The sequence below is a fragment of the Schistocerca piceifrons genome, chromosome 2 (genome assembly GCF_021461385.2).
Source record: "Schistocerca piceifrons isolate TAMUIC-IGC-003096 chromosome 2, iqSchPice1.1, whole genome shotgun sequence".
Classification (NCBI taxonomy): domain Eukaryota; kingdom Metazoa; phylum Arthropoda; class Insecta; order Orthoptera; family Acrididae; genus Schistocerca; species Schistocerca piceifrons.
In genome coordinates this window covers 186,579,621-186,604,507 of record NC_060139.1, presented here as the reverse complement: position 1 = coordinate 186,604,507, position 24,887 = coordinate 186,579,621, and the positions used below count along the sequence as shown (strand labels likewise).

Genomic DNA, 24,887 nt, shown 5'->3' with positions numbered 1-24,887 from the left:
GATCTGCATTAAGTCCACTATTTTGGCATGGTGCGCTCCTGCTAGTAAACAACGAAATTATTTGCCGCGTCAGTTCCTCACCGTCCTCGGATTTTGACACGGAATCTGAAAAAAAGGAGAAAGAAAGAAGCTTTGTGCACAGTAACAACTCCTACTCACAACCAACTTCACTCGAAACGACCGTAAGGTCACCGAGGAGTAAGAGTAACATCTGACGTCAGCCTGGTGGATGCGACCTTGGTTGTTGAGCAGGCAGTTTCGTCATTGCGCTTGGTTTTACGTCAAATATATTCATCTACATTTAAAGCCTCCAGCCACGAAACATGTACGCATAACTGTATCTCAATGTCTGAGCGAATTTCGTTCGGTATTTCCTTTACGAAATATTTACACCGGCACTGCATTCCCTTAATTGACACGCTGCACATCTGTCCGTTGACAGCGGACATTCCCTCCCAAGAAGGTTAGAATATAGGGAGACGTCCTTAGGCCAAAAAAAGTGAAACATGCCTCAACCATATTGGTCTTACTAAAGTGTTCGTATTCCTGTTCTGCTCTTCAGTTTCACTTAAAATAGAAATAAAACACTTGGGTGTTTTGCCGATATGTACACCACACTTGTCGAGTGAGAACTGATGTTAAAGAATTAAGTTTTCAACCGTCTTTCTGATGGGCATTCATTCATTCACGAAAGTATATTGTTTCGAAGAACATACTCAGAACTGACTGTCAATTAAACACAACATTAAGAGGTTACGTTTAACAGAGGACTTTAACGAAGAGACTCATTAAGATGCTGGACAGGCTTCAACTGACGTCTGTGCTCTGAGCCCTTACATGAAACAACTTTCGTGTTATTTTAATGTTAGTGAGACAAAATGCAAATTAAGGTGCGTGACTACTGCAATTAATTCTTCTAAGGAAAAGATTACCAGCAATAAAGACGCCGACGCACAGATTCGCGGCGAAACTCTGCCCCCCCCCCCCCAATTCACCACAAATTTCCAATCCCTTTCACTGCAGCAGAGGAAGTGAAAGCTGCAATGTCCGTAACCAATGCCCTCATTTATCGTCGCTCACTGAGGAATCTTACTGTCGTCATAAACCCACGACTGAAAGCAGCTGAGAATACGGAATGTCCACTGAAATCGTCTTCCTCCTCCTCCTCCTCCTCCTCCTCCCCCCCCCCCCCCCACACACGACATGTAATAGCTTAGGACAGTGTTTTTAAACCTTTTTGCATACGCGACCCCTTTCCAAGTAAAAATATTTTGGCGACCCCCAAAACCATAATAGAAGTATGTCAGCGATTTCAAAGACAACGTATTTGATTTTCGTTCTATTGATACTGTACTGATCGAGAAATGAAGTGCAGTGTGTAAAGATGGCGCAGTGCTCTGGGGGCAGAGATATAATTATATTCTTTGCCGCGGTAGTGGCGTGCGGGTGAGAAGGGGTCAGCGCGTTTTCGGTCACTACAAACAGTTGTCCCAGTACGCTAGCAAGTACGGACGTGATTAATATCTTCGCGCTTCGCTCTGAGCGAGCATAAAAGAGACAAGTTTCTTCCGCTTCCTCCTGCGACTCCGATCCTCTAAGCAAGGCTTTGCGACCCCCCAGGCGGTTGCGACCCACAGATTGAAAAACACTGACTTAGGAGAACGCTGCTCCCCAATGCATGGAGTGGTGCACAAGTTGTTCGCCTTTTGTTTTAGTGGCCCTGCAAGTGCGAATAACTCAGTGTCGAGGTCGTCCTCTGGAGGTATGATTACAGAAACTGAGCATATGTAGCAAAGGGGAAGCGAATAGAACACTAAGGAGATCTACAGAATGCTTGGTATTATATAACTGTGCTAATCCGGAGTTACATTCTAAAACTGGGTAAATGAGTTTGGTACAATGTTAGACTTCTCGAAATAATCGTAGCTACGGACGTTAGGCATCAGCAATAATGCAGGAAAAACGTTAAAATTCCACCAAAAATCATTCCCCGAGCTCTTGAACTGACTGAAGCATGAACAGCTGCACACGAACATCGATCTCTCGCCAAACAACGTACCCACTGGGCACCGCATTCACTTAAAGAGTAGCAAAAGGCCTCGCAGGTCGACTGGTTCGTGTTTATTCGATTCCGACAACTTAACTGGTACATATTCGACGAGACACGACATAGTGACTGGTAACAACACATGGAAACACCACTTTGAAAGCAAAACCGAACAATATTACGCTGTTTGGTGCCTCTGAAAAATCTTAGTGAACAAGCTGAAATGCAGGCTTAACTGTGGACAAAATGATCGCCTCGTACTTCACATTAGCCCGCCAGCGTCTGACTACAGTAGGAGACTAATTTTCTATGAGCATTTTATTTCAATTAATCAAAATATTCGTCGGAATGAAAAGATTAAATTATTGCTATTATTCAAATCAGAACATAATTCATTACATTTGGCACCAACTGCAACTGTCTCTGTTAATAAACTGGAAAAGTATCACGAATGGAATTGAAAGTAAAGAGTGAAGTTCTTAGAAATTTAACCACGAATTTGCCAGTTTTGAATTCAGAGATGCGCCGGGCCGTTTCCAAGGAGAACTGCATTTAAGTTACAGTAAGGAGGCAAGTAAGTCATATTAAGGTTAACGTGCGTCGGGAACGACGTTAGAGACGGTGCACAAGCCATGTCCCGAGAAAACGGAGGAAACAAATTGGTCATGCTTTTCTCAAGAAGCCATGTCGATATTTAGAGAAACCGCAAGATATATTGTGGACAGAGAGCTATTTTCAGTAAAAAGTTACTGGCACACTCAGCGAAACCATGCAGGACAGAAGAAACCACGCTAATACCGTGTGATACCATTTGAAGCCTTCATAATGGCCTCAGTTACGCGCGGAAGGCAGTCCATTCGTTTATTTACGTATGCCACATGCAGCTGAGGCCGCTCAAAGCTGGCTAGATCCCGCAGATCTAAGAAACTGCACGTCTCACTCGCTATTCCGAATAGCTACAGACATTTTTCTGTGTGAATAATACTGAGCGATATAGTTGGCCAGTTAAGCTGCAACAGCGTGGCTGGAATAGTGTCAATCGAGATATTTATTTATTTTATTTATTCCTTATTGGGCCTGACCATATTAGGGCCATAAGGGCGTCACATGTATGTGACTAGCAGCAACAAATACTCCCCATCGGAGGTTCGAGTCCTCCCTCGTGTGTGTGTGTGTGTGTGTGTGTGTTTTCCGAAGCGTTATTACGTATATTGCTTGTCTAGGTCTGTAACGGTACCTAATTTACTGAGCAGATGTCGAATATATAATAAGTTAAAGTGTGAGTTGAGTTGTACGCGTGTAGCGCAGCGAAAACAGAATCGCTGGGGCGCTGCAGTCCGCCGCCATTGCGCTCCACATTCAAAATTTACATTACTGTTTTACAGGCGCGTTACTATCAGCGCAGATTTAGTAATTCTTCTTCTAGCAAAGCTGAAGACGTCATTTTAAGGTAATGGATGGTATTCAGCCCTGACCTGCACTACATCTCATCAAGGACGACAGTCATTACTGTCATTATATTTGAAGTAGCACGTTGAAAAGCAAAGCGACAGCTAAAAGCGTATTTATTTTCACGAATAATTATCAAGGTGCATTTGGTTCTGTTTTAATGTGTTCGTAAGATTTCGATCGTCCGCAGCTCGTGGTCGTGCGCTAGCGTTCTCGCTTCCCGCGCCCGGGTTCCCGGGTTCGATTCCCGGCGGGGTCACGGATTTTCTCTGCCTCGTGATGGCTGGGTGTTGTGTGATGTCCTTAGGTTGGTTAGGTTCAAGTAGTTCTAAGTTCTAGGGGACTGATGACCATAGATGTTAAGTCCCATAGTGCTCAGAGCCATTTGAACCATTTTTTTGAAGATTTCGATCGTATGTGGCTTCGAATTCGCATGGCGTTGCTGGATTGTTTTTACTGTTTTGTCAGTTGTAGCAATATTATGCCACATACAGGCAATTTCGCTGAAATAACAATAGCAATGTTTGACTAAATTGTGTTTGAGAATGTGGTAATATTTCAGTTTGTTGTTATTACATTAGTTAGAGTACGGGCACATTAAACTAGCGGCCTAAACTATTGTACTGCTTCCACACACTGCACGTTAAACACCTTATTGGGCAGTCGGTGCCCTCGACGGCTCTCATCATTTAAAAGAGAAACAAGTTCGAGACTCGTTGTCCCACCCTGTATGCCTCCAGTCAGCCACTGTCTAGTTTCTGTGCTGTTTGCCCCCACTGAAGACGTACAGCTTTGTCTATCTCAGTGAGAAAAGACCTTTTGCGAAGTACCGGACTCTAAATGACCATTGCATGGAGCTCCTCCCTTTGCAACTTTCCCTCGGAAACTGTTGAGATGGAACTGAATTCACTGACAGAACTAATTTCTGCCAGTTTGAAACCGGCTGCCATTTACATGTCGTGGCATGAAAACTCCGGACCCAGTCGGTTAGGTTATTTTTATGACCACTGCCCTTGCGTCATCTAACATGGTTGCTAGTAGTACACCCTTCCCTGTAGTACGGCAGATAGTGTGCTTCCACACGCCAACAAATAGGGCAGCTTCCTTACGTGTGACTATAGGGTCACACTCTCACTCACACTCTCCCCCTCCCTCTCCCTCTCCCACCACACCCTCCCCACTCAATCTTGACGTAGGTAAGCGGTGGACTGTCACCATCTACAGCAGCGGTCGTCAAACTTTTATGCTGACTTTGTAGGGCGACACTTCGGCCCGCATAGAAAGGGGCGGGGGTTGCAGAGGAGGAGGGGTGGAAGGGGTGGGGTGAAGTGGCCACTCAAAGAGTACTTCAATTTTCACCAGAGCATGGCTATTTAGAAAAGCTTACCGCTTACACAGTTTAAATATCATACGGTGTCAGACCAAAAATATTTGTAAGTGAAAAAGAAAATAATATACTGGAACTACATGCATTTTTCTGAAGGCTTACCTAGTGACAAATTTTCCAAACCCAAGCGGGTACTGTGGGCAGTGCAATCGCAATAGTATCCCATGTTTGCTTTTCTGATTTCCAGGCACTTTCACTAGGCATCTTCACGTCCTAGTATGTGAAAGAATACCAAGCGGCTGCGGCAAACCGTTCTCAATCGGACTTAAGTATCAGGCCAAATATAACAGAACAAAGTACAACTTATTCAAAACTGGCAGACGGATAGAATGGCGGATGATAGCTTTGTATATAAACTGATTTAGCAGTCAGCTTTATCTGTTGCATAATGCGTGTTTTTTTGGAAGTAACTAACTCTGACTGGGGTGACCATCTTGGCCACTTTTCTCGACGAGTAGTACAGCCACTTTTCCGATCGAACGCTACGTCAGCGTTAGTGATCCACCGTAGAAACTATCAAACTGAAATAAATAACAAGGGACTACATTTGTAAACCGAAAGACGTTACTTAAACATCGATATTCAAAGGAAAAAAACTATACCCATTACTCTCCATAAAAGTGAGGCATGAAGAATATTATAAGTGACGTATCGTACTGTAAACGAATGAAAAACAAAGAAGTTTTTACTAAAAAATAACGGGACGAATTTCCTCCGGCAATTTCACTAACAACAATGGAGATGTATGTTAGAACTCGTCCGATCATTTCTCGGCAGGCAGCAGCGATGTTCAAGGGGAAACCACGAAGCAAAGGCCACTTTTGCGGTTCTGGCCACTTACCTTGCTATTAATTGGTAACCTACATAAATTTTTATATGAAGTAAGAACAGTAACTGCAATATCAGAAACGATCGTAAATTTTTACTGGCTCTAAGCACTATGGGACTTAACATCTGAGGTTATCGTTCCCCTAGACTTAGAATTGCTTAAGCCTGACTAGCCTAAGGATATCACACACATCCACGCCCGAGGCAGGATTCCAACCTGCGACCGTAGCGAATTTAAGACTTTCCTTCTCACTCTCAGTACCACCTCCATCCGTCCAGAAGAGGTTTTTTTTTCCTTCCAAGATGGGGAATTTTCCAAATACCATGTCAGTACGCGAACAGAGTGTAAACAGGGGAACCTTTGAGTCTGTCTCTGGTGTTGGTGACATGCGCGGGCAGCCACAAGCCTCTGGTAGCTGCTAGGCACTATAATCAGAACCGGCCTCCACTTGCTACCCAATTAGGTCGCGTTCATTAAGCGAACCAGGAAAATCCCAGCTGCCTGTAAACAAGACCAGCCGCACGACAAATAAAACGATTTCTTCCGTCTTTCTACGTAAGGCTGTTCAACAGGACCCACTTCCGTGAAGTAGGACACAGTCAACCAACAAGACTTTTTGAAATCAATTCACATCCATACATGCGTTGTCCAACTCGTTTTGGGCACCCATTACATATTTACTATCGAATGGTGCGTATTACACTGTTTGTCTTAAATAATTCCCTAATGGACTTCGAAGCGTTCAAAACCAAAGAAAAATTGTTGTTAAATGTACGGTACTGCGAGAAGGCATCAGCTCGCATTGCAGTGAGGACGCCGGCCGTTGTGACCGAGCGGTTTTAGGCGCTTTAATCAAGAACCGCGCGACCGCTGCGGTCGCGGGTTCGAATCCTCCCTCAGGCATGGATATGTGTAGTGTCCTTAGGTTAGTCAGGTTTAAGTAGTTCTAAGTTCTAGGGGACTGATGACCTCAGATGATAAGTCCCGTAGTGCTCAGAGCCATTTGAACTATTTTTTTGCAATGAGGACGGACGACTTTGTATACAGTATACATAAGACAGCTGCCTGATTAGGTAACTTTAATTATCTTTATCGCAAAGTTCTTTAACTGAATTACCACTCTCTGCTATGCAGTAGCCATGCTCAGAATCTACAATTTAAGTAAATGAGAAAATACAGTAAGACATCGAAAATACGACACGATATACCTTTCATTCTCCTGCGCTGCGCCAAGTCATAAACTGTGAAAAAAATAATATCACTCGACACTCCCATACATGTTTCAGTCCAACAGATGTAGGATTCAAAGTTATCCTAGAGGTTGTTGATGCTGGTATGACGTATAGATAATTACACAAAGTAATTAAAAGACAGTACGTTTAGAAGTACAGTTCTTTAAACTGTTCTCAATTGTATTTTAGTAAGCATTTTTTATTTACCCATCTGAAAAATCTACTTGTCTTCTGACTGTTTAAAGCTGGCCAGAATTTTAAAAAACTTTCAAAAATAAAAATTGATTACAGAAATCATTCTAATATTGATTAAACTGTGATGGCGCTATAATATCAATATATTTTACCGATTCACATAAGAAGGTGACATCGCATTGGAAATGTACCTCGTGCTAACCTAGTTTAACGTCTTACTGCTATTTCGGTTTCTCTGTCATAAGCATACCACAGACTGAACGGCACATCCATCACGAGGCTGCCATAGTTACGGTCAAGGCAACAGCAAATACCTGTGTGAGTATCAATTTGTGACGGCGGTAAGGAGCGCCGGTCCCCAGCACGAATCCGCCCGGCGGATTTGTGTCGAGGTCCGGTGAGCCGGTCAGTCTGTGGATGGTTTTTAGGCGATTTTCCATCAGCCTCGGCAAATGTGGGCTGGTTCCCCTTATTCCGCCTCAGCTACACTATGTCCGCGACTGCTGGGCAAACGAGTTCTCCACGTACGCGTACACCACTATTACTCTACTACGCAAACATAGTGGTTAAACTCGTCTGGTGTGAGATGTTCCCTGGGGGGGTCCCACCGGGGGCCGAACCGCACAATAATCCTGGGTTCGGTGTGGGGCGGCAGAGGGGTGAACGGACTGCGGTAGCCATCGTGGGGTTGTGGACCACTGCGGCTGCGGCGGGGACGGAGCCTCTTCGTCGTCTCTAGGTCCCCGGTTAACATAACATCAATTTGTGACCCATTCGACTAACTCCTTTTCATACACAGGGTACACACACACACACAAACAAACAAACAAAATAATGAAACGTTGCTTGCAAATAGTAGAATTATACCTAGTCCAGGACAATGGCGCAAAACCTTTTGATCAGGAACTATACACAGCACCTCTCCTCCCCTTGTCGGCCTTATCTATAAAAATTTCCGCCACCAAGAGGATTCGAACCAGGCACCTCTGAACCGAGCGGGCGACTGTTCATTGTAAGACAGTCAACGGAAATGCTTCGACTTGGTTACTCAGGTACGCTAACTTCATCGTGCAGTGGTTGGTGATATACGGACCTACTACGTGGATGGTCAAGAACAGAGTTAAATCTTTGTAAGCGTAAAAGAGACGTATACCTATTCCAGTCGCTGCGGAACTATAAAAACGTGTAATGGGTTACTAACAGCAGGATTAAACGCGGAAGCCGGAAGGGAAATTATAGCGCAACGATAACATCCTCGACCCATGCTGCAGATGTTAAGCCTGCCTCACGAAGGAAGTCAACAAGTCACACGTCTACGTCTCGCAGGAAGGTAACATGTTAATTAACGGACTTCGATGTATTCGTGCAGCACGATCTCTTTTAAACCGAGCTACCTAAACGCTGCTTACCTTACACCAAGAGTTACTGCTTGGTCGAAGCAGTGAATTCGAAAGGAAAACAAGAGGGACAGTCAGTACAACGAAATAGGAAGGGGTAGAGGCAGGCGATTATTTCCGTGTCCGGGACGGTTGGAGAGCAAAAAGGAGCACGCCGAGCGCGCCACTGTGGGCTGGGCTTCCGAGAAACGCTACGCGGTGAGGATTCCGCGAAGGACGACAGTGAGACGCCGTGTAGCAGCGAGTTGTCGGCTCTGCCCTTCCAGCGACAAAGATAGTTCCGCTGCAGGCTGCGCCGCGCTGTGCTGTGCTGTGCTGTGCTGTCTGAACACTGGTCGTAAATTCCGTCCACTGGCACGGAATCCACGCACACGTCACCGGCTACTTCCTTTCAAGTAATGTACATTCTTGGTTACGGCAGCAAACAAAGGGTTAATATGAGTGAGCCAACAAGAATCGAGGAAGGAGATCCCGCAGTATATGAGATCTCTACGGCTGTAGTACTTTCATTTTTTCTTCGTTACGACCGGTTTTAAACCTTAGACCATTATCTGCTGATAATCACATTATGACGTTAAGCACATAGTTTCAAAAATAGAGTTATTTTCAAATACATGATTATAACCTGTAGTAATTGGTCGAGTAAAATCTCACTGAGTCTAAGCTCCTTTATTAAAACACGTTGATTAGATACAATACATGCTAGTATCATAGATTCCACAAAGAGCTCTTCCAGCACTCATTATGTGACATTTTCACCTGGCACAATGCTTTGAGGAGCCTACCAGAGTGTAAGGTATGTCCATGTCCTAGCTGCATTCTCTGCACGGGTACTGGGCGTGTTGTCATCATGTCGTCATATCATCATCATCATCATCATATCATCATCATCATCATCATAGTTGCATATTTACTACTGATTATACACTGGTGTGCAAAACTAAAGGGGCACGTAAGTAACTTTCACATGATGTGTCACTGCCATATAACATACAGGGTGACAATTTTCGAAGTATATGAAAGAAAAACGTAAATCAGTTACAAACTACGGTGGGCACACGGTATATTCAACATGTAAACGTCACTACAGATATTCGGATTTAGGATGACATCTTCGATATGCCATCGTTGGCGATGATGTGGCTCACACGAATAGCGAAAATCTGCATGACATGCTGAAGTGTCGGAACATCGAGCTGTCGACGAGCTCCTGAAAGACTGGTTTCAGCTCAGCAGCGGTTTTGGGGTCATTACTGCACACTATGTCTTTAATATAGCCCCACATAAAGGATTCGCTTGTCTTCAAATCCGAAGAATATGGCGCCCAACAAGGCCCATGCCAGTGGCCTCTGAGTACCCCCCCCCCAGAGCCAGAAAGCGGTCCCCAAAGTGCTCCTCCAGGACATGAAACACTCTCCTGCTCCGATGGGCTCGAGCTCCGTCTTGCATGAACCACATCTTGTCGAAATTTGGGTCACTTTGGATAAAGGGAATGAAATTACTTTCCAAAACCTTCACGTACCGTTCGGCAGTCATCGTGTCATCAAGGAATATTGCACCCATTATTCCGTGTCTAGACACTGCACATCACACTGTCATCCGTTGATGGTGAAGAGACTTCTCGATCGCGAAACGCGCATTCTCAGTCCCCCGAAAGCGCCAAGTTTGCTTATTGACGAACCCATCCAAATGAAAGTGAGCTTCGTCACTAAACCACATCATATTGACATCAAAGCCTGTTCGTAAATTCTGTGGACAATACTGCCGTTCCACGGCCCTGGGGCTTTATGGCCGATGGGTCTGAATCCTGTCTGGGAAGAGGTGCAGGTCTTTAACAACAATTTGTCGCATTGGCTCCCGGTTGATTCCCATCTGTCGTGTAGCTCGTCTGATCGAATTCCTGGGCTGGTTTGAAACATAGCGCGTGTCTTCTCGATATTTTCAGGCGTTTTCACCCTTTTTGGACGACTGACATTGGCAACACTGTCATCACGAAGACTACCCTTTCTCTCAAACTTGCGAATCAAATTCTTGAGTGTTAGTACATTTTGACCGGTTGTCTTCAGCTTTAACTCGGTCGCAAACTTCCTTTGAGCCGCAGTTGGGCTGTTACTGCTCGCATAGTAGGCCTTCACAAGCGCTATACGCTCACCCACGCTGTACCGTGACATTTTCACGTACACATGGCTGACAAAAACAAGGCGCGAGCGAATGCGCACACTAATTCCCCTCATATCCCGCGGCCAGCCGTGTAGTTTGAACGTCCTAAGGCAAACTGTTCAGAAGTTATGACGATTTTATCACATAGTTCAGTAATTGTCACCGTGTATCTCGATGTAACCATATATAGAAACACTGGTCATTGTATTGTAGAGAAGGAATACGCATTGGGACGAACCGAAACGAGTTTTCTTCAGACAGCAGTTACAAATGGTTCTGAGCACTATGGGACTTAACATGTGAGGTCATCAGTCCCCTAGAACTTAGAACTACTTAAACCTAAAAACGTAAGGACTTCACACACATCCATGCCCGAGTCACGATTCGAACCTGCGACCGTAGCGGTCGCGCGGTTCCAGACTGAAGCGCCTAGAACCGCTCGCGCAGTTACACTGAAGTCACCGCGGCCAACGTTACTGTAACACTGTACAGCTTCCCATGACTTAAGTCCCATCGATTACATGTTGGATGTGTTGGGGTGCTGTAACGCAGTGTTCCACATGAACCGACACCCTCCAGAATTGGTAAACCGCGCTTGAGGGATGAACGCCCTACCACAAGAACACCTTACCAACCTTGTGGCCAGCATGGGGACACATTCCTCAGCATGCATTACCGTCCGTGATCATCATAAACCATATTAAGAACCGTGTCCCGCCTTCTGTGATGTTCAGGGGACCATCAGAAATCGCGGTTACCTCAGTGTCATTATTGTCCCATTGCGTATTTGTTTTAGTTACCTTTTGCACTTTAATGCAGCAGTTCTTTCTGCGTAGGATCGAAGTTTCATCGAGCTATGTTACTTGGCAGTTTTGCACACTAGCGTATTTACATGAATGCAGCTGGCCTTCTATCGTCACAGCATACACTAACATGCGCACCTTAGATCGGAAGATCAGTTGATCGGAGTACACCTTGCCGCCCCCCCCCCCTCCCCCAGCTCCCTCTTCTAACTTGTAGAACCGAAAGAAAGCAACGCCGTACCGTGTGACCTTCGAAGCTTTTGAGTCGATCCTACTTACAGGCGTGAATCAAGCAGTCAATCTGAACACAGATAAATCAAAACGTATTAGGATGTACGTGAACAGAAAGGGCCGTAACACGTCCACAACGAAGGGAAGAGCCCAAACTTGAGTCATTAACCAAAATTTTTGTGCACTTAAGATTTAAAGGCAAATATGAAAACGATTGCAAAGTATTGAAACCAGGAGAGAAGAGAGTACTAGTAGGTAATATCAGATTTCAGATGTGATCAAGCATCAGTTAAAAATGTAAGTTACAGAATCATATAAAGGAAGCCAGTATAGGGGGAGAGGGGAGGGGGGGGGGGAGAGAGAGAGAGAAATCCTACCAATAAGGAGCAAGAGGAAGTGTACCATCTCGCAATGTTATACAGATGGCTGGCGGCGGTTGTCTTCCGATTGCGTGAATCACGAGGATAATTGACGCCTGAAGTGTGAGGGGGGTTCAGAGCCAGACTTTCGACAGCATGGTGCCTAAGTAGAGGTCCACTGTGATGGATACAGACTACGCTTACGCTACGTGTTGACTGCTCCAGGACAACGACAAAAGTGAGCCTGGGTGTTTCTGCTGATCACTATTTAAAAACTGACCCCACAAAGAAAACAACAACACTGTCAACGAAAGTTCTATTTTCTATTCTCACCCAACACGGCCGTTCGTGTGAAAAGCTACGTCCATCTTACAAGCGAGTTTTGAGGCAACTCTCCAGATTTGTTAGTTGCCATTTAGCACTAGCCAGGTAATGGAAACCTGTCTCCCAGAAAATCATACCTGCGCTCCTGGCGTCTTTCTTCAAACCAACTAACCTCTCTAATTATCCGCGGACGCTAAGACGGCGATGGCCCTTTCTGTTTGAAAGGCGTTGCATTAAAAATTAATGTGATCCAAAATTATTACGTCCAAAATTACTCCTGTAAAGAGGGGATGATGATGGTTATATAATTTCGGTTTCACTCTCACTTCGGAAAAAAAACAGAAGGCAACTTTCTTTTAATTTACAACTTAATTCCCTGATAAAATGCATGTAGTGTAACAAATTCTTCATGCCATCCATTACATTATTTTACTGTCATAGTATAACGTTATTGGAGAATTGTTCAGTTCCCCAGATTCTATGGACTTCGCACCAACAGGGACTCAACTTTGCCGAAACAAGCATGTAAGCATCTACTTAAAGCCCAGTTCACATTTCACCTCACGACACGTCATACTCCTCACTCTGTTTAAGTGGCACCATTCCTTCGTACCAACCATCGACGCAATGGCATTCCACGGCACCGCACGGCACGTCAACGAAAAGGATTTTATAGAAGAAAATTTTAACGAAATTAATTCGCTGATTGATCATTTCCAGCATCACAGGAAAGCACTGGTCACTTTACGTGTTTGTACACAATGCTGTGCGATACGACTCCACTGCAAAGCACGGTGAAGTCTAAACCATATTTTAGAACAGGGAATATTTTTTAGCGCTAAAACGTATCAGCCATCGTTCCCTACAAGTCAGCATTAGAGAGGTTCGAACTGTTCAATTACAACTGTTCGATGGCGAGAGGCACTCGCGACACAGATCAAGGTACTAGGATGCTCTCTGTGAACTTTGCAGTCGGGGATGTATTCCCTATTTCGTCAGCTATTGAGCTGTTATGGACCACTATCGCTCCCCGTCATTTATCTTGCTTTGCCACGAATGAACTCCGCACTTCACGTGTGTGTGTGTGTATGTGTGTGTGTGTGTGTGTGTGTGCGCGTGTGCGTGTGTGCGCGTGTGTGTGTGGAGGGGGGAATGTGGGTTTTGTACCACAGTAATTTCCTCCCTGTCCTGCTCCAGTACAGAACGGTGCGTGGGCAGTACTACTGTTTTATTAATTTTCCCTCTTATTTTTTTCGCTGTATCTAAGTAGAAGAAAGAAAAATGCTGATTGCCTCTTTTACGAATGTAGGCTCTCTGTATTTTCACAGTGAATACATCTCCGTGATACGTACGACTATTGTTAGATTTGAGACTGGAGTAGTTCAAAATGGTTCAAATGGCTCTAAGCACTACGGGACTTAACGTCTGAGGTCATCAGTCCCCTAGACTTAGAACTACTTAAACCTAACTAACCCAGGGACATCACACGCATCCATGGCCGAGGCACGATTCGAACCTGCGATCGTAGCAGCCACGTTGTTCCGGCAGACTGGAGTTGTACCAGCATCTTTGTGACGCTTTCACGCTTAATAAACAAGCCTGTGACGAAACGCGTTGCTCACTTTTTGTGTCTTCCCTATTACCCCGGTCAGTTCGTCCTGGTAAGTCCCACTTTCAGGATCACCAATGGAGTACCTTTTTCGTGGGTGGACTGCGCTTCCTGAGGATTCTTTCAAGATTTATGTTTCCAGAGATTTTCGGGTAATTATGTAGCCAAATAATGACGGGCCTTTCTGCCTACTTATGCTCAATACGACCGCTGGACAACACCTCTTACAGTCTCCAGGCTATGGTTAAAAAATATCAGTGTCACTATCATAAGAACTGTCATAGTTGCGAAGGTTGGTTTGAACATCACTCTTAGGTGTTCAGTCGAATTATTTATTCCACTGGAAGTCCCCCGCAGAAGTATTGAGCCATGCTGCCTCTACAGACATCCATAATTACGAAAGTGTTGCCGGCGCCGGATTTTGTGTACCAACAGACTCCTCGACCACCTCCTATAAATGTTCCATGTTATCCATATCAAGCGATCTGGGTGGCTAAACCACTCGCTCGAGTAGTCCAGAATGTTCTTCAAACCAATTGTCCAGTGACATGGCACATTGTCATCCATAAACATTCCATCGTCGTTTGCGAACAAACGAACTCCATTGCATGTAAACACAGCCCACACTATTATTGAGCCACCACCAGCGTGCACAGTGCCTTGTTGATAACTTGGGTCCACGGCCTCGAAGTGTCTGCGGCACACACGAACCCCCACATCCGCTATTATCAACTGAAATCTGCAATCATCTGACCAGGCCACGGTTTTCATTCATCTAAGGTCCAACCGATACAATCAGGAGCCCAGGAGAGGCGCTGCAGGTGATCTCGTGCAGTCGCAAAGGCACTCGCATCGGTCGTCTGCTGCCATAGCCCATTAACGCCAAATTCCGCAGCACTATCCTAACGGGTATGTTCGTTGTCCGCCCCACGTTTATTTCAGCGCTTATTTCACGCAGTGTTGTTTGTCTGTTAGTACCGTCAACTATATAAATGCTGCGTTCGATAGTTAAGTGAAGGTCGTCGGCCACTGCATTATCCGTGGTGAGAGGTAATGCTTAAAATGGCAAATGGCTCTGAGCACTATGGGACTTAACATCTACGGTCATCAGTCCCCTAGAACTTAGAACTACTTAAACCTAACTAACCTAAGGACATCACACACATCCATGCCCGAGGCAGGATTCGAACCTGCGACCGTAGCAGTCTCGCGGCTCCGGACTGAGCGCCTAGAACCGCTAGACCACCGCGGCCGGCAACATGCAGTCGTGCATTATCCTGCTGAAATGTAGGGTTTCGCAGGGATCGAATGAAGGGTAGAGCCACGGGTCGTAACATATCTGAAATGAAACGTCCACTGTTCAAAGTGCCGTCAATGCGAACAAGAGGTGACCGAGACGTGTAACCAATGGCACCCCATACCAGCACGCCGGGTGATACGCCAGTATGGCGATGACGATTACACGCTTCCATGTGCGTTCACCGCGATGTCGTCAAACACGGATGCGACCATCATGATGCTCTGTTAATCCGAAAAAATGACGTTTTGGCATTCGTGCACCCAGGTTCGCCGTTGAGGCGCAGGCGCTCCTGTCTGTGGTGCAGCGTCAAGGGTAACCGCGGCCATGGTCCCCGAGCTGATATTCCATGCTGCTGCAAACGTCGTCGAACTGTTCGTGCAGATGGTTGTTGTCTTGGAAACGCCCCCATTTGTTGACTCAGGGATCGAGACGTGGCTGCACGATCCGCTACAGCCATGCGGATAAGCTGCCTATCATCTCGACTGCTAGTGATACGAGGCCGTTGGGATCCAGCACGGCGTTCCGTATTACCCTCCTGAACCCACGGATTCTATATTCTGCTAACAGTCATTGGATCTCGACCAACGCGAGCAGCAATCGCGTTAGGCTGAAATCCGACCTTTGTCTAAGTTGGAAACATGATGGTACGCATTTCTCTTCCTTACACGAGGCATCACAACAACGTATCACCAGGCAACGCCGATCAACTGCTGTTTGTGTATGAGAAATCGGTTGGAAACTTTCCTCATGTCAGCACGTTGTAGGTGTCGCCACCGGCGCCAACCTTGTGTGAATGCTCTGAAAAGCTAATCATTTGCATATCACAGCATCTTCTTCCTGTCGGTTAAATTTCGCGTCTGTAGCAAGTCATCCTCGTGGTGAAGTAATTGTAATGGCCAGCAGGCCAGTAGTGTAGATCACCTAAGCATAAATTACAGCTCCGCCAATGTACTGCCCCTTTACGCCTTGTGTATGCGATACTATCGCCATCTGTATATGTGCATAGCTCTTTCTGATAGCTTTCGTCACCTCAGTGTAATTTCAACTATTCCTTGGACGACCGCCATTTTTTTTCTTTTTATTATATACTGCGCTAAAATCAATGTAAAAATTACTTTTTTCTGCGATGGTAGCCAATGATATTTGTGTCAAAATACTTCGCGGCGCAATAAACGAGATGTGCACCAAACTTTGACAAACTTGGTTAGGACGTCTGCAGACTTGTTTGACAAACCCGCTGAAAATAAACAGCGAATTTGACAAACCAGTGTGATCGCTTACAGGCGCCTCTACACCGCTCGGAGAATCTCTGGTCTCAACATCGTAGTAAGTAGTTGTCATACAAGCTGTATTCTTCACAGTGTTCAGGCAGCCACAAATAATGTTTACTCACGCGAGCCTTTGCCACCAGGAGGCACGGCGGCAGTAAACAGCCTGCGCGCGCACAGGGAGCACCTGGACCACGCGCCTCGGAAGACGGCCGCCATGGAACGGCGACTCGCGACATTTAGTGGCGCGCCGCGCCGCTGCCCCAGCCGTGAGCAGAGTTATTTCGGACTGCCGCTGTGCGGGGGAGCCAGTGTCCTGGGGGGGCACGTACAGAATGGCCGCGGCCGCTGACACGCCGGCACTGCGGAAGTGCCGCCAGCCAGACGGCCCTAAAAGCGTTCAAGGTTCCACTGCCAGCATTGACACTGTCGAGCGGCCCTGCGGCTGTTTGGAATAACTCGAGGCTGGGACACTACACCGCGGTCAACGTCCCGTCCACGACGTCTGTACTCCGCGAGCCACTCTATAGAGTGCAGAGCAGGTTACTTCCTTTTGCACGGTCACTTCCCCCTCTCGTGTTCCAGTCAAGAATGGTGTGCAGGAAGAACGATTTTTGATAGAATTTGATTATCCTTTCCTTTCTGTGGTTATTATTATTATTATTCTTTCCTTTCTCAGACGTTATGTCTGGTTAAAAATGGAAAGTGACGCGGACCTTGATCAAGCGTGACTTCCTTTTAACTGTACGGTATATGTTACATTGCATTTAGGAACTTTCGGGTAATTGAACATGCATCAATAATTACAGATTTCTGTAGTTGTATATATACGTTTGGGTGTAGCTGTATAGCGTTGATGTACTGGTGGATGCCTCATGCCCTTTACTTCCTCAGCCAGTTGGATGCATTTTTCAATTTTTTCTCCTGTTTTCTTTTGTATATTTATTGTATTGGGTATGGATATTTCGATTAGTTGTGTTAATTTCTTCTTTTTACTGGTGAGTATGATGTCAGGTTTGTTATGTGGTGTTGTTTTATCTGTTATAATGGTTCTGTTCCAGTATTATTATTATTATTATTATTAAATAATGAAACACAAGAAAGGGGTGTAGGTGGCCAAAGATAAATATTAAATTATGTTTCAAATGAGCGCCAGGCTCCCTACAAATTACTTCAAATGCTTTCGGCGAAATGTAATGCAGGCTAAGTCCTCTGACCTAGAATAAATCATATCTTTGAAAGTATGCATTTTTTGACGAAATAAAATTAGCGAAGCTTTGCACTTTAGTTAACTGAATAACTTGAAATGATTCTTTCTGCTCCGGCTGTGGTGATATGTTACACAAAAAGGAAAAAAAAAAAATTAAATACGCCGCGTAATGGCGGCCAACTGTTGCCAGTCAAAGATCACCGCTGCTCGCTTCACAGAGGCTGAAAAAATGTTAAATAACTTATTGCAATTATTAATTCAGGAAGAATTGTTTGCATTGTTCTTTAAGTAACAAAATGCACTCACTTTTTGTAAATATATTTCCACTAAGCACAGAATACACACTTGAATTATTCGCAACGTACGAGAACAAAAGCTACCGCTTTACAACAGCAAGCGTACCTTACATGCAACAGAAGAAATGATCTGACTCGAAGTGATTTTAAATATCTTTTTTCTCTTATACACAATGACAAAGATAATAATGTTAGTTTCGAGAACGTTATGCACTGCGATCTCATCTAATATAAATAATGTCTTTATTACATTGCAATCGATATAGTCTTTCTTTGAAGCTAATTTGATACATTTTCATAATTAATTTGGCGTTTTTGTCCATACAATATTATTCACAGTCCTTCTATTATTTACTTCAAATACATCAGCTTGAATATTTAAAAAGAGACACTACAGCCTCTGTGACAGTTAGGTATGGTGGATATCGCTAAAATAACCGGTTTTCGGTTATATCGGTTTCTTCCATACCAGTTTAACCTAACTGTTAAAACAAACCGCTCAAAATAACTGGCTTTTGAAACAACCGATTTTCGGTTTTTTGTTACTGTTATTTCCTGTACTAAAATTAGAAATCGAACAACGACAGAAAAATTCTGACTCTCACTGTTTCAAGATAGTAGTAGTTGTAGTTTTCAGTCCTGAGACTGCTTTGATGCAGCTCTCCATGCTACCCTGTCCTGTGCAAGCTTCTTCATCTCCCAGTACTTACTGCATCCTACATCCTTCTGAATCTGCTTAGTGTATTCATCTCTTGGTCTCCCTCTACGATTTTTACCCTCCACGCTGCCCTCCAATGCTAAATTTGTGATGCCTTGATGCCTCAGAACATGTCCTAACAAACGGTCCCTTGTTCTTGTCAAGTTGTGCCACAAACTCCTCTTCTCCCCAGTTCTATTCAATACCTCCTCATTAGTTATGTGATCTACCCATCCAATCTTCAGCATTCTTCTGTAGCACCACATTTCGATAGCTTCTATTCTCTTATTGTCCAAACTATTTATCGTCCATATTTCACTTCCATACATGGCTACATTCCATACAAATACTTTCAGAAACGACTTCCTGACAAATCTATACTCGATGTTAACAAATTTCTCTTCTTCAGAAACGCTTTCCTTGCCACCGCCAGTCTACATTTTATATCCTCTCTACTTCGACCATCATCAGTTATTTTGCTCCCCAAATAGCAAAACTCATTTACTACTTTAAGCCTCTCACTTCCTAATCTAATTCCCGCAGCATCGCCCGATTTAATTCGACTACATTAAATTATCCTTGTTTTGCTTTTGTTGATGTTCATCTTGTATCCTCCTTTCAAGACACTGCCCATTCCGTTCAACTGCTCCTCCAGGTCCTTTGCTGTCTCTGACAGAATTACAATGTCATCGGCGAACCTCAAAGTTTTTATTTCTTCTCCATGGATTTTAATACCTACTCGGAATTTTTCTTTTGTTTCCTTTACTGCTTGCTCAATATACAGATTGAATAACATCGGAGATAGGCTACAACCCTGTCTCACTCCCTTCCCAACCACTGCTTCCCTTTCATACCCCTCGACACTCATAACTGCCATCTGGTTTCTGTACAAATTGTAAATAGCCTTTTGCTCCCTGTATTTTACCCCTGCCACCTTTAGAATTTGAAAGAGAGTATTCCAGTCAACATTGTCAAAAGCTTTCTCTAAGTCTACAAATGCTAGAAACGTAGGTTTGCCTTTCCTTAATCTATTTTCTAAGTTAAGTCGTAGGGTCAGTATTGCCTCACGTGTTCCAATATTTCTACGGAATCCAAACTGATCTTCCAGTTTTTCCAGATAGTACATAGAATCAAAATATGAAATTAAACAGAGAAATAAAAGAAAATTTTGTGCGTACACCGTTTGCTGCTTTTTTTAGGGAAAGTGATGCGTGATTGAATACTACAAAAGATCACCATTATTCTTCTACTGACAAATTTTTTTGAAACTCTGCTCAAAAATAATGTTTTAATCGACGATCATACCAATATTTGCACATTACGAATAGTCAGTGATAAAGGGCAAAAACTGTGGTTAAATAACTCAGGTTTTGGTGTTAATTTCTTCGTTTTCAAGGGCTACAAGCAGATACAGGCATATTGTGTAGACACAGGCAGCAGATCAGCTACTTTCTATCTGTATTGTATACGATGACTGAACTGTTGTTAAGTTTTTAATGTATTACTATTACCATAATGTCCTTCATCTTTTGTTGTTTCATAGAAATGGCAGACAAATCTTTAATCTTTTAAAGTGAAAGGCCGCGCGGGATTAGCGGAGCGGTCTAGGCGCTGCAGCCATTGACTGTGCGGCTGATCCCGGCGGAGGTTCGAGTCCTCCCTCGGGCATGGGTGTGTGTGTTTGCCCTTAGGATAATTTAGGTTAAGTAGTGTGTAAGCTTAGGGACTGATTACCTTAGCAGTTAAGTCCCATAAGATTTCACACACATTTGAACATTTTGTTCTTTTAAAGTAAAATATTTCCACACTAGGGTTGGTGGCATTCGGCCACACTACCGTATAGAACCGATTTGGGGGGGGGGGGGGGAAGAGAGGAAGTATTGCAGAATGCATTTACACGCGTGCCTTAAGCCACACACACGGCAACGGGGTCATCTTTGTCTCAGCAATGCTTTATCAACACTTGTGCCATGTGTTAGTCGCTCGGTTCTGTCAGCACTGTTATTAAAACAGCACTGGTCGGTTTTCCCCATTGCCTATAACAACGCAATACTTTGGGGTTGCTGATATGGCTAATTGATATTTCTGTTTTTTGACTCAGTTACTTGCAAAAAATAAAAAATACCTATTATAAATGAGATCAAACAAATACCGAGAAATACCGGTTATTCAGGACTAAAATACTGGTATCGGTAGTAACCGGTCGTTTTTTCCCCATCTTTATTTAGCAGTATCACTTAATCCGTTTTCGGTTACACGGTCTTTTTGATCTCCATTTTAAATTGACTATTAAAACCGCTCAAAATGACTGGTTTATCGGCTAAAATGGATAGATAAAAGAAAAATTAGTACGACCAGCGCTTGCTGCTTTTGTCGAAGACTAATGAGGGGTTAAATACTACAAAATGTTAACCGGTATTTGCCTACTGACTAACTTTTTAAATCTCTGTTAAAAATGACGTAATCGAGGATCATATCATTATTTGGGCATTACAACTCTATACTTCGTGTTAAGTTGTCCGTTTTTATGGGTTACCAGCAGATAAAGGCATATTATGTAGACACGGGCACAACAGCTCGACTACTTTCAATTTTCATTATGAGCTATGATTGAATTGTGTAGATTTAATTTATTACTTCCTTTCTCTTTTATTATTTCATAGAAATGGCATACAAATAATAATCTCTTGCATAAATTTTGAAGTGTGCATCATCTTTAACTACTTCCTATGGAAAAAAAAGTCATGAGACTGCGATATGCACGTATACATATGGCGGTAGAATTGGGTTGTTTGGGGGGGGAGAGACCAAACAGTGAGGTCATCGGTCTCATTGGATTACGGGAGGACAGGGAAGGAAGTCGGCCGTGCCCTTCCAGAGGAACCATCCCAGCATTTGCCTGGAGCGATTTAAGAAAATCACGGAAAACCTTAATCAGGATGGCTGGACGTGGGACTGAAGCGTCGTCCTCCCGAATGCGAGTCCAGTGTGCTAACCACTGCGCCAACTCGGTCGGTGTAGATGGCGGCAGTATCGCGTACATAAGGTATAGAAGGACAGTGCATAGGCGGAGCTCTCATTCGTGCTCAGGTGATTCATATGAAAAAGTTTCCGACGTGATTATGGCCGCACGACGGGAATTAACAAACTTTGAAAACAGAATGGAGCTAGATATATGGGACACACCATTTCTGAAACCGTTATAGAATTCAATATTCCGAAATTCACAATTTCACGAGTGTGCCGAGAATACCAATTTCAGGCATTACTTTTTACCATGGACAACTCAGTGGCTGGCGGCCTCCACTTAACGAACGAGAGCAGCTCTGCGTGCGTCGAGTTGTCAGTGCTACCAGACAAGCAACATTCCGTGAAATACGGCAGAAATCAATGTGGGACGTGCGTTGACCGTATCAGAGCGACGGAATCTGGCGTTAATGGACTACGGTAGCAGACAACCGACGCGAGTGGCTCAGCTAACAGCAAGATACCATAACTGTGGCCTGGTCAGGTGACTGCCGATTTCAGCTGGTAGGAGCCGACGGTATGGTTTCGAGTGTGGTGCAGATCCGACGAGGCCATGGACCCAAGTTAACAACGCACTGTGTAAGCTGGTGGTGGCTTCGATAATGGTGTGGCCTGTATTTACATGGAATGGACTGGGTCCTCTGGTCCAACTGAACCGACCGCTGACTGGAAATGATTATGTTCAGCTAGTTGGAGACAATCTGCAGCCATTCACGGATCTCATGTTCCCAAACGACGACGGAATTTTTATGGATGACAATGCGCCATGTCATCAGGCTACAGTTGTTCGCCATTGGTTTGAAGAACATTGTGGACAATTCGAGGGAATGATTTGGCCACCCAGATCGCCCGACATTAATCTCATCCAACATTTATGGGACATGGTCGAGAGCAACTCTTAGGCAGTTATGGACGGCTCCAGAGGCAACACGGCTTAGTATTGCTGCAGATGACTTCCACCGATTTGGTTAGTCCACGCCACGTCGAGTCGCTGCACTACGCCGAGCAAGGAGGTCAGACACGATATTAGGCGGTATGCTATTACTCGTCACCTCAGCGTATATCCACATTACGCAACACGTATTACAGTGTGTGGCAGACGGTACCTCTGGTACCACTATCATTTTCCCCCCTTCTCTGCTCCACTCGCGAATTGTGCGTGGAAAGAACGGCTGTCGATAAACTTACACAAGTAAAACAGTCTCAATACGAAGATTATTTTGAACACCGCAGTGCTGAAAAATTCCGAGTTGCATCGTGGTTTGGAATACACGTTAAACTGTAGCTTCCCCACAATTTGCTCCGTAACTCAGCTCAAGAGGCCGGAAGAAGGCAACGGGTTACCATCTGATAGGACCATGCCTGGTAAGGTACTGTGGTGTTCAAAGCTTCCATATGGTTGTTTCTAGGCATAAGCAACAAGAAGTATGTGTTGCTCAACTCGTTTTCGAATGTACGCTCTCGGAATTTCAATAACCTTTCCTGTGATACACAACGCCTCAACTGTAGCGACTGCCACGAATTTTTTGAGCAACTCGGTAACGTTCTTAGGCTTACCAAAGGATCCCGTGGTGAAAAGTGTCGCTCTTTGTTAGACCATCTACATCTCTTCTATTAATCCTACTTGGTACAGGTCCAACACATGAACAATACTCAAGAATTGGTGGACCATTTGTTCTCTAAGCCACTTATTTTGTGGATTGAATTACATTTGCTTAACATTCTTCCACTGACTCTCAGCGGAGGCTTCGATTTTCCTGCAATTTGTTCTGCGTGATCATACCATTTGAGATCGCTCCCTTGGAAGTTTACTGTTCATACTGTTTCTAGTGACTTTTCATAACCAGTGCAATCGAACAGTAGTGCATCTCTTATTTACGTACAATTTGTTACATTTATTCATTCCATTGTGATTGTCTTTTCGCAAGATATACGTTGGGTGGAAGGGATACATACGTTGACTCTTCTAGGAACGTACGTTCTCAGGATTTTAACAGTGAACTACACCGTGGTGCAGAACGTCTCTTTTGTAGCGTTTGCCACTGGAGTAGAATGAGCATCTGCGCGTTGCTTTCGTGCTTACTAAATGGACATGTGGCGAAACGCGCTACTCTTACTTTGATCTTCCCTATTTCCTGAATAAATCCCATCGGGATTTATCCCAGACCGCTGAGAAATGTTCGAGTATAGTATTCGGGTTCCGAAGAACAGGCTACCAATGCATCATTTTCAAAATGACCTGAAGGGAAGTAGAAGAAGATGAAAACTCAGAACAAGCTGGAAATACAGCATCCGAGACGAAATGAAGAGGCGGAACATTAAACACGAAAATGATTATGATGGTGATTATTATTATTATTATTATTATTATTATTATTATTATTATTGTAAGATACCAGGGGTGCACAATACTGAGGTCTTCAGCGTCCAATGAAAGCCAAATATGAGGTCGAGGGACAAGATAAAATTCGTTGGAAGAGGAGTATTTGACAATGCTATGGATGCCACGCTTAAGGCAAAAGTAGATATTAAATATATATCGAATGTCTACGAACACAGTCCACTCTTCATGGAAATAAATCTTCGCTCTTGGAAACAAGTTGAAACACAAAAGAACCAACACCAGAATTTGAAGCTACGTTGTAGACGAGTAAAATCTTCTATCTAATTTCTTTCCCGAAATGGGAGTCGAAAGAGAGAACAGACGCAATAAATGGTGGTGGTGATGGCTGTTGTTGTTGTTGTAGTTGTTGTTATGAGGCGGGGTGGTAGTGATGGTGTACGTCAATGTTTGCTGTCAATTCAACAATTTGCTGCAGCACTGAGCCGTAGTAAATAATTTCACGTAAATAAGAAGAAATCACTGTGACCATAGCTTAGCAACAATTTACCAATCAATCATCTGTAAAAAAAATTAAAAACATTTGTATGAGTTGCTAGAAGACGGAGCAGATATCTTCTGTTGCCAGTAAGTCTGTCAACACGCAATCTCCCTTGCTTATCGTGTAGTCTGTTAGCACAAGAAGTTAACGTCTGTTCAGAACGCTCCTGCAATGAAGTGGCACAC

At 44.1% G+C, this 24,887-nt stretch overlaps 1 protein-coding gene across 1 annotated transcript in view; it reads right to left on the bottom strand.

The window, feature by feature from the left end:
• LOC124777130 (CD109 antigen-like) overlaps positions 1–16,814 on the bottom strand; it is a 217,837-nt gene extending 201,023 nt beyond the window's left edge. Inside the window, exon 1 of the mRNA XM_047252422.1 lies at positions 16,716–16,814. Coding sequence (XP_047108378.1) covers positions 16,716–16,809 — 94 coding nt within the window. The 5' untranslated portion in view covers positions 16,810–16,814. The remainder of the gene's footprint in view (positions 1–16,715) is intronic.
• Positions 16,815–24,887: the final 8,073 nt, after the last annotated feature.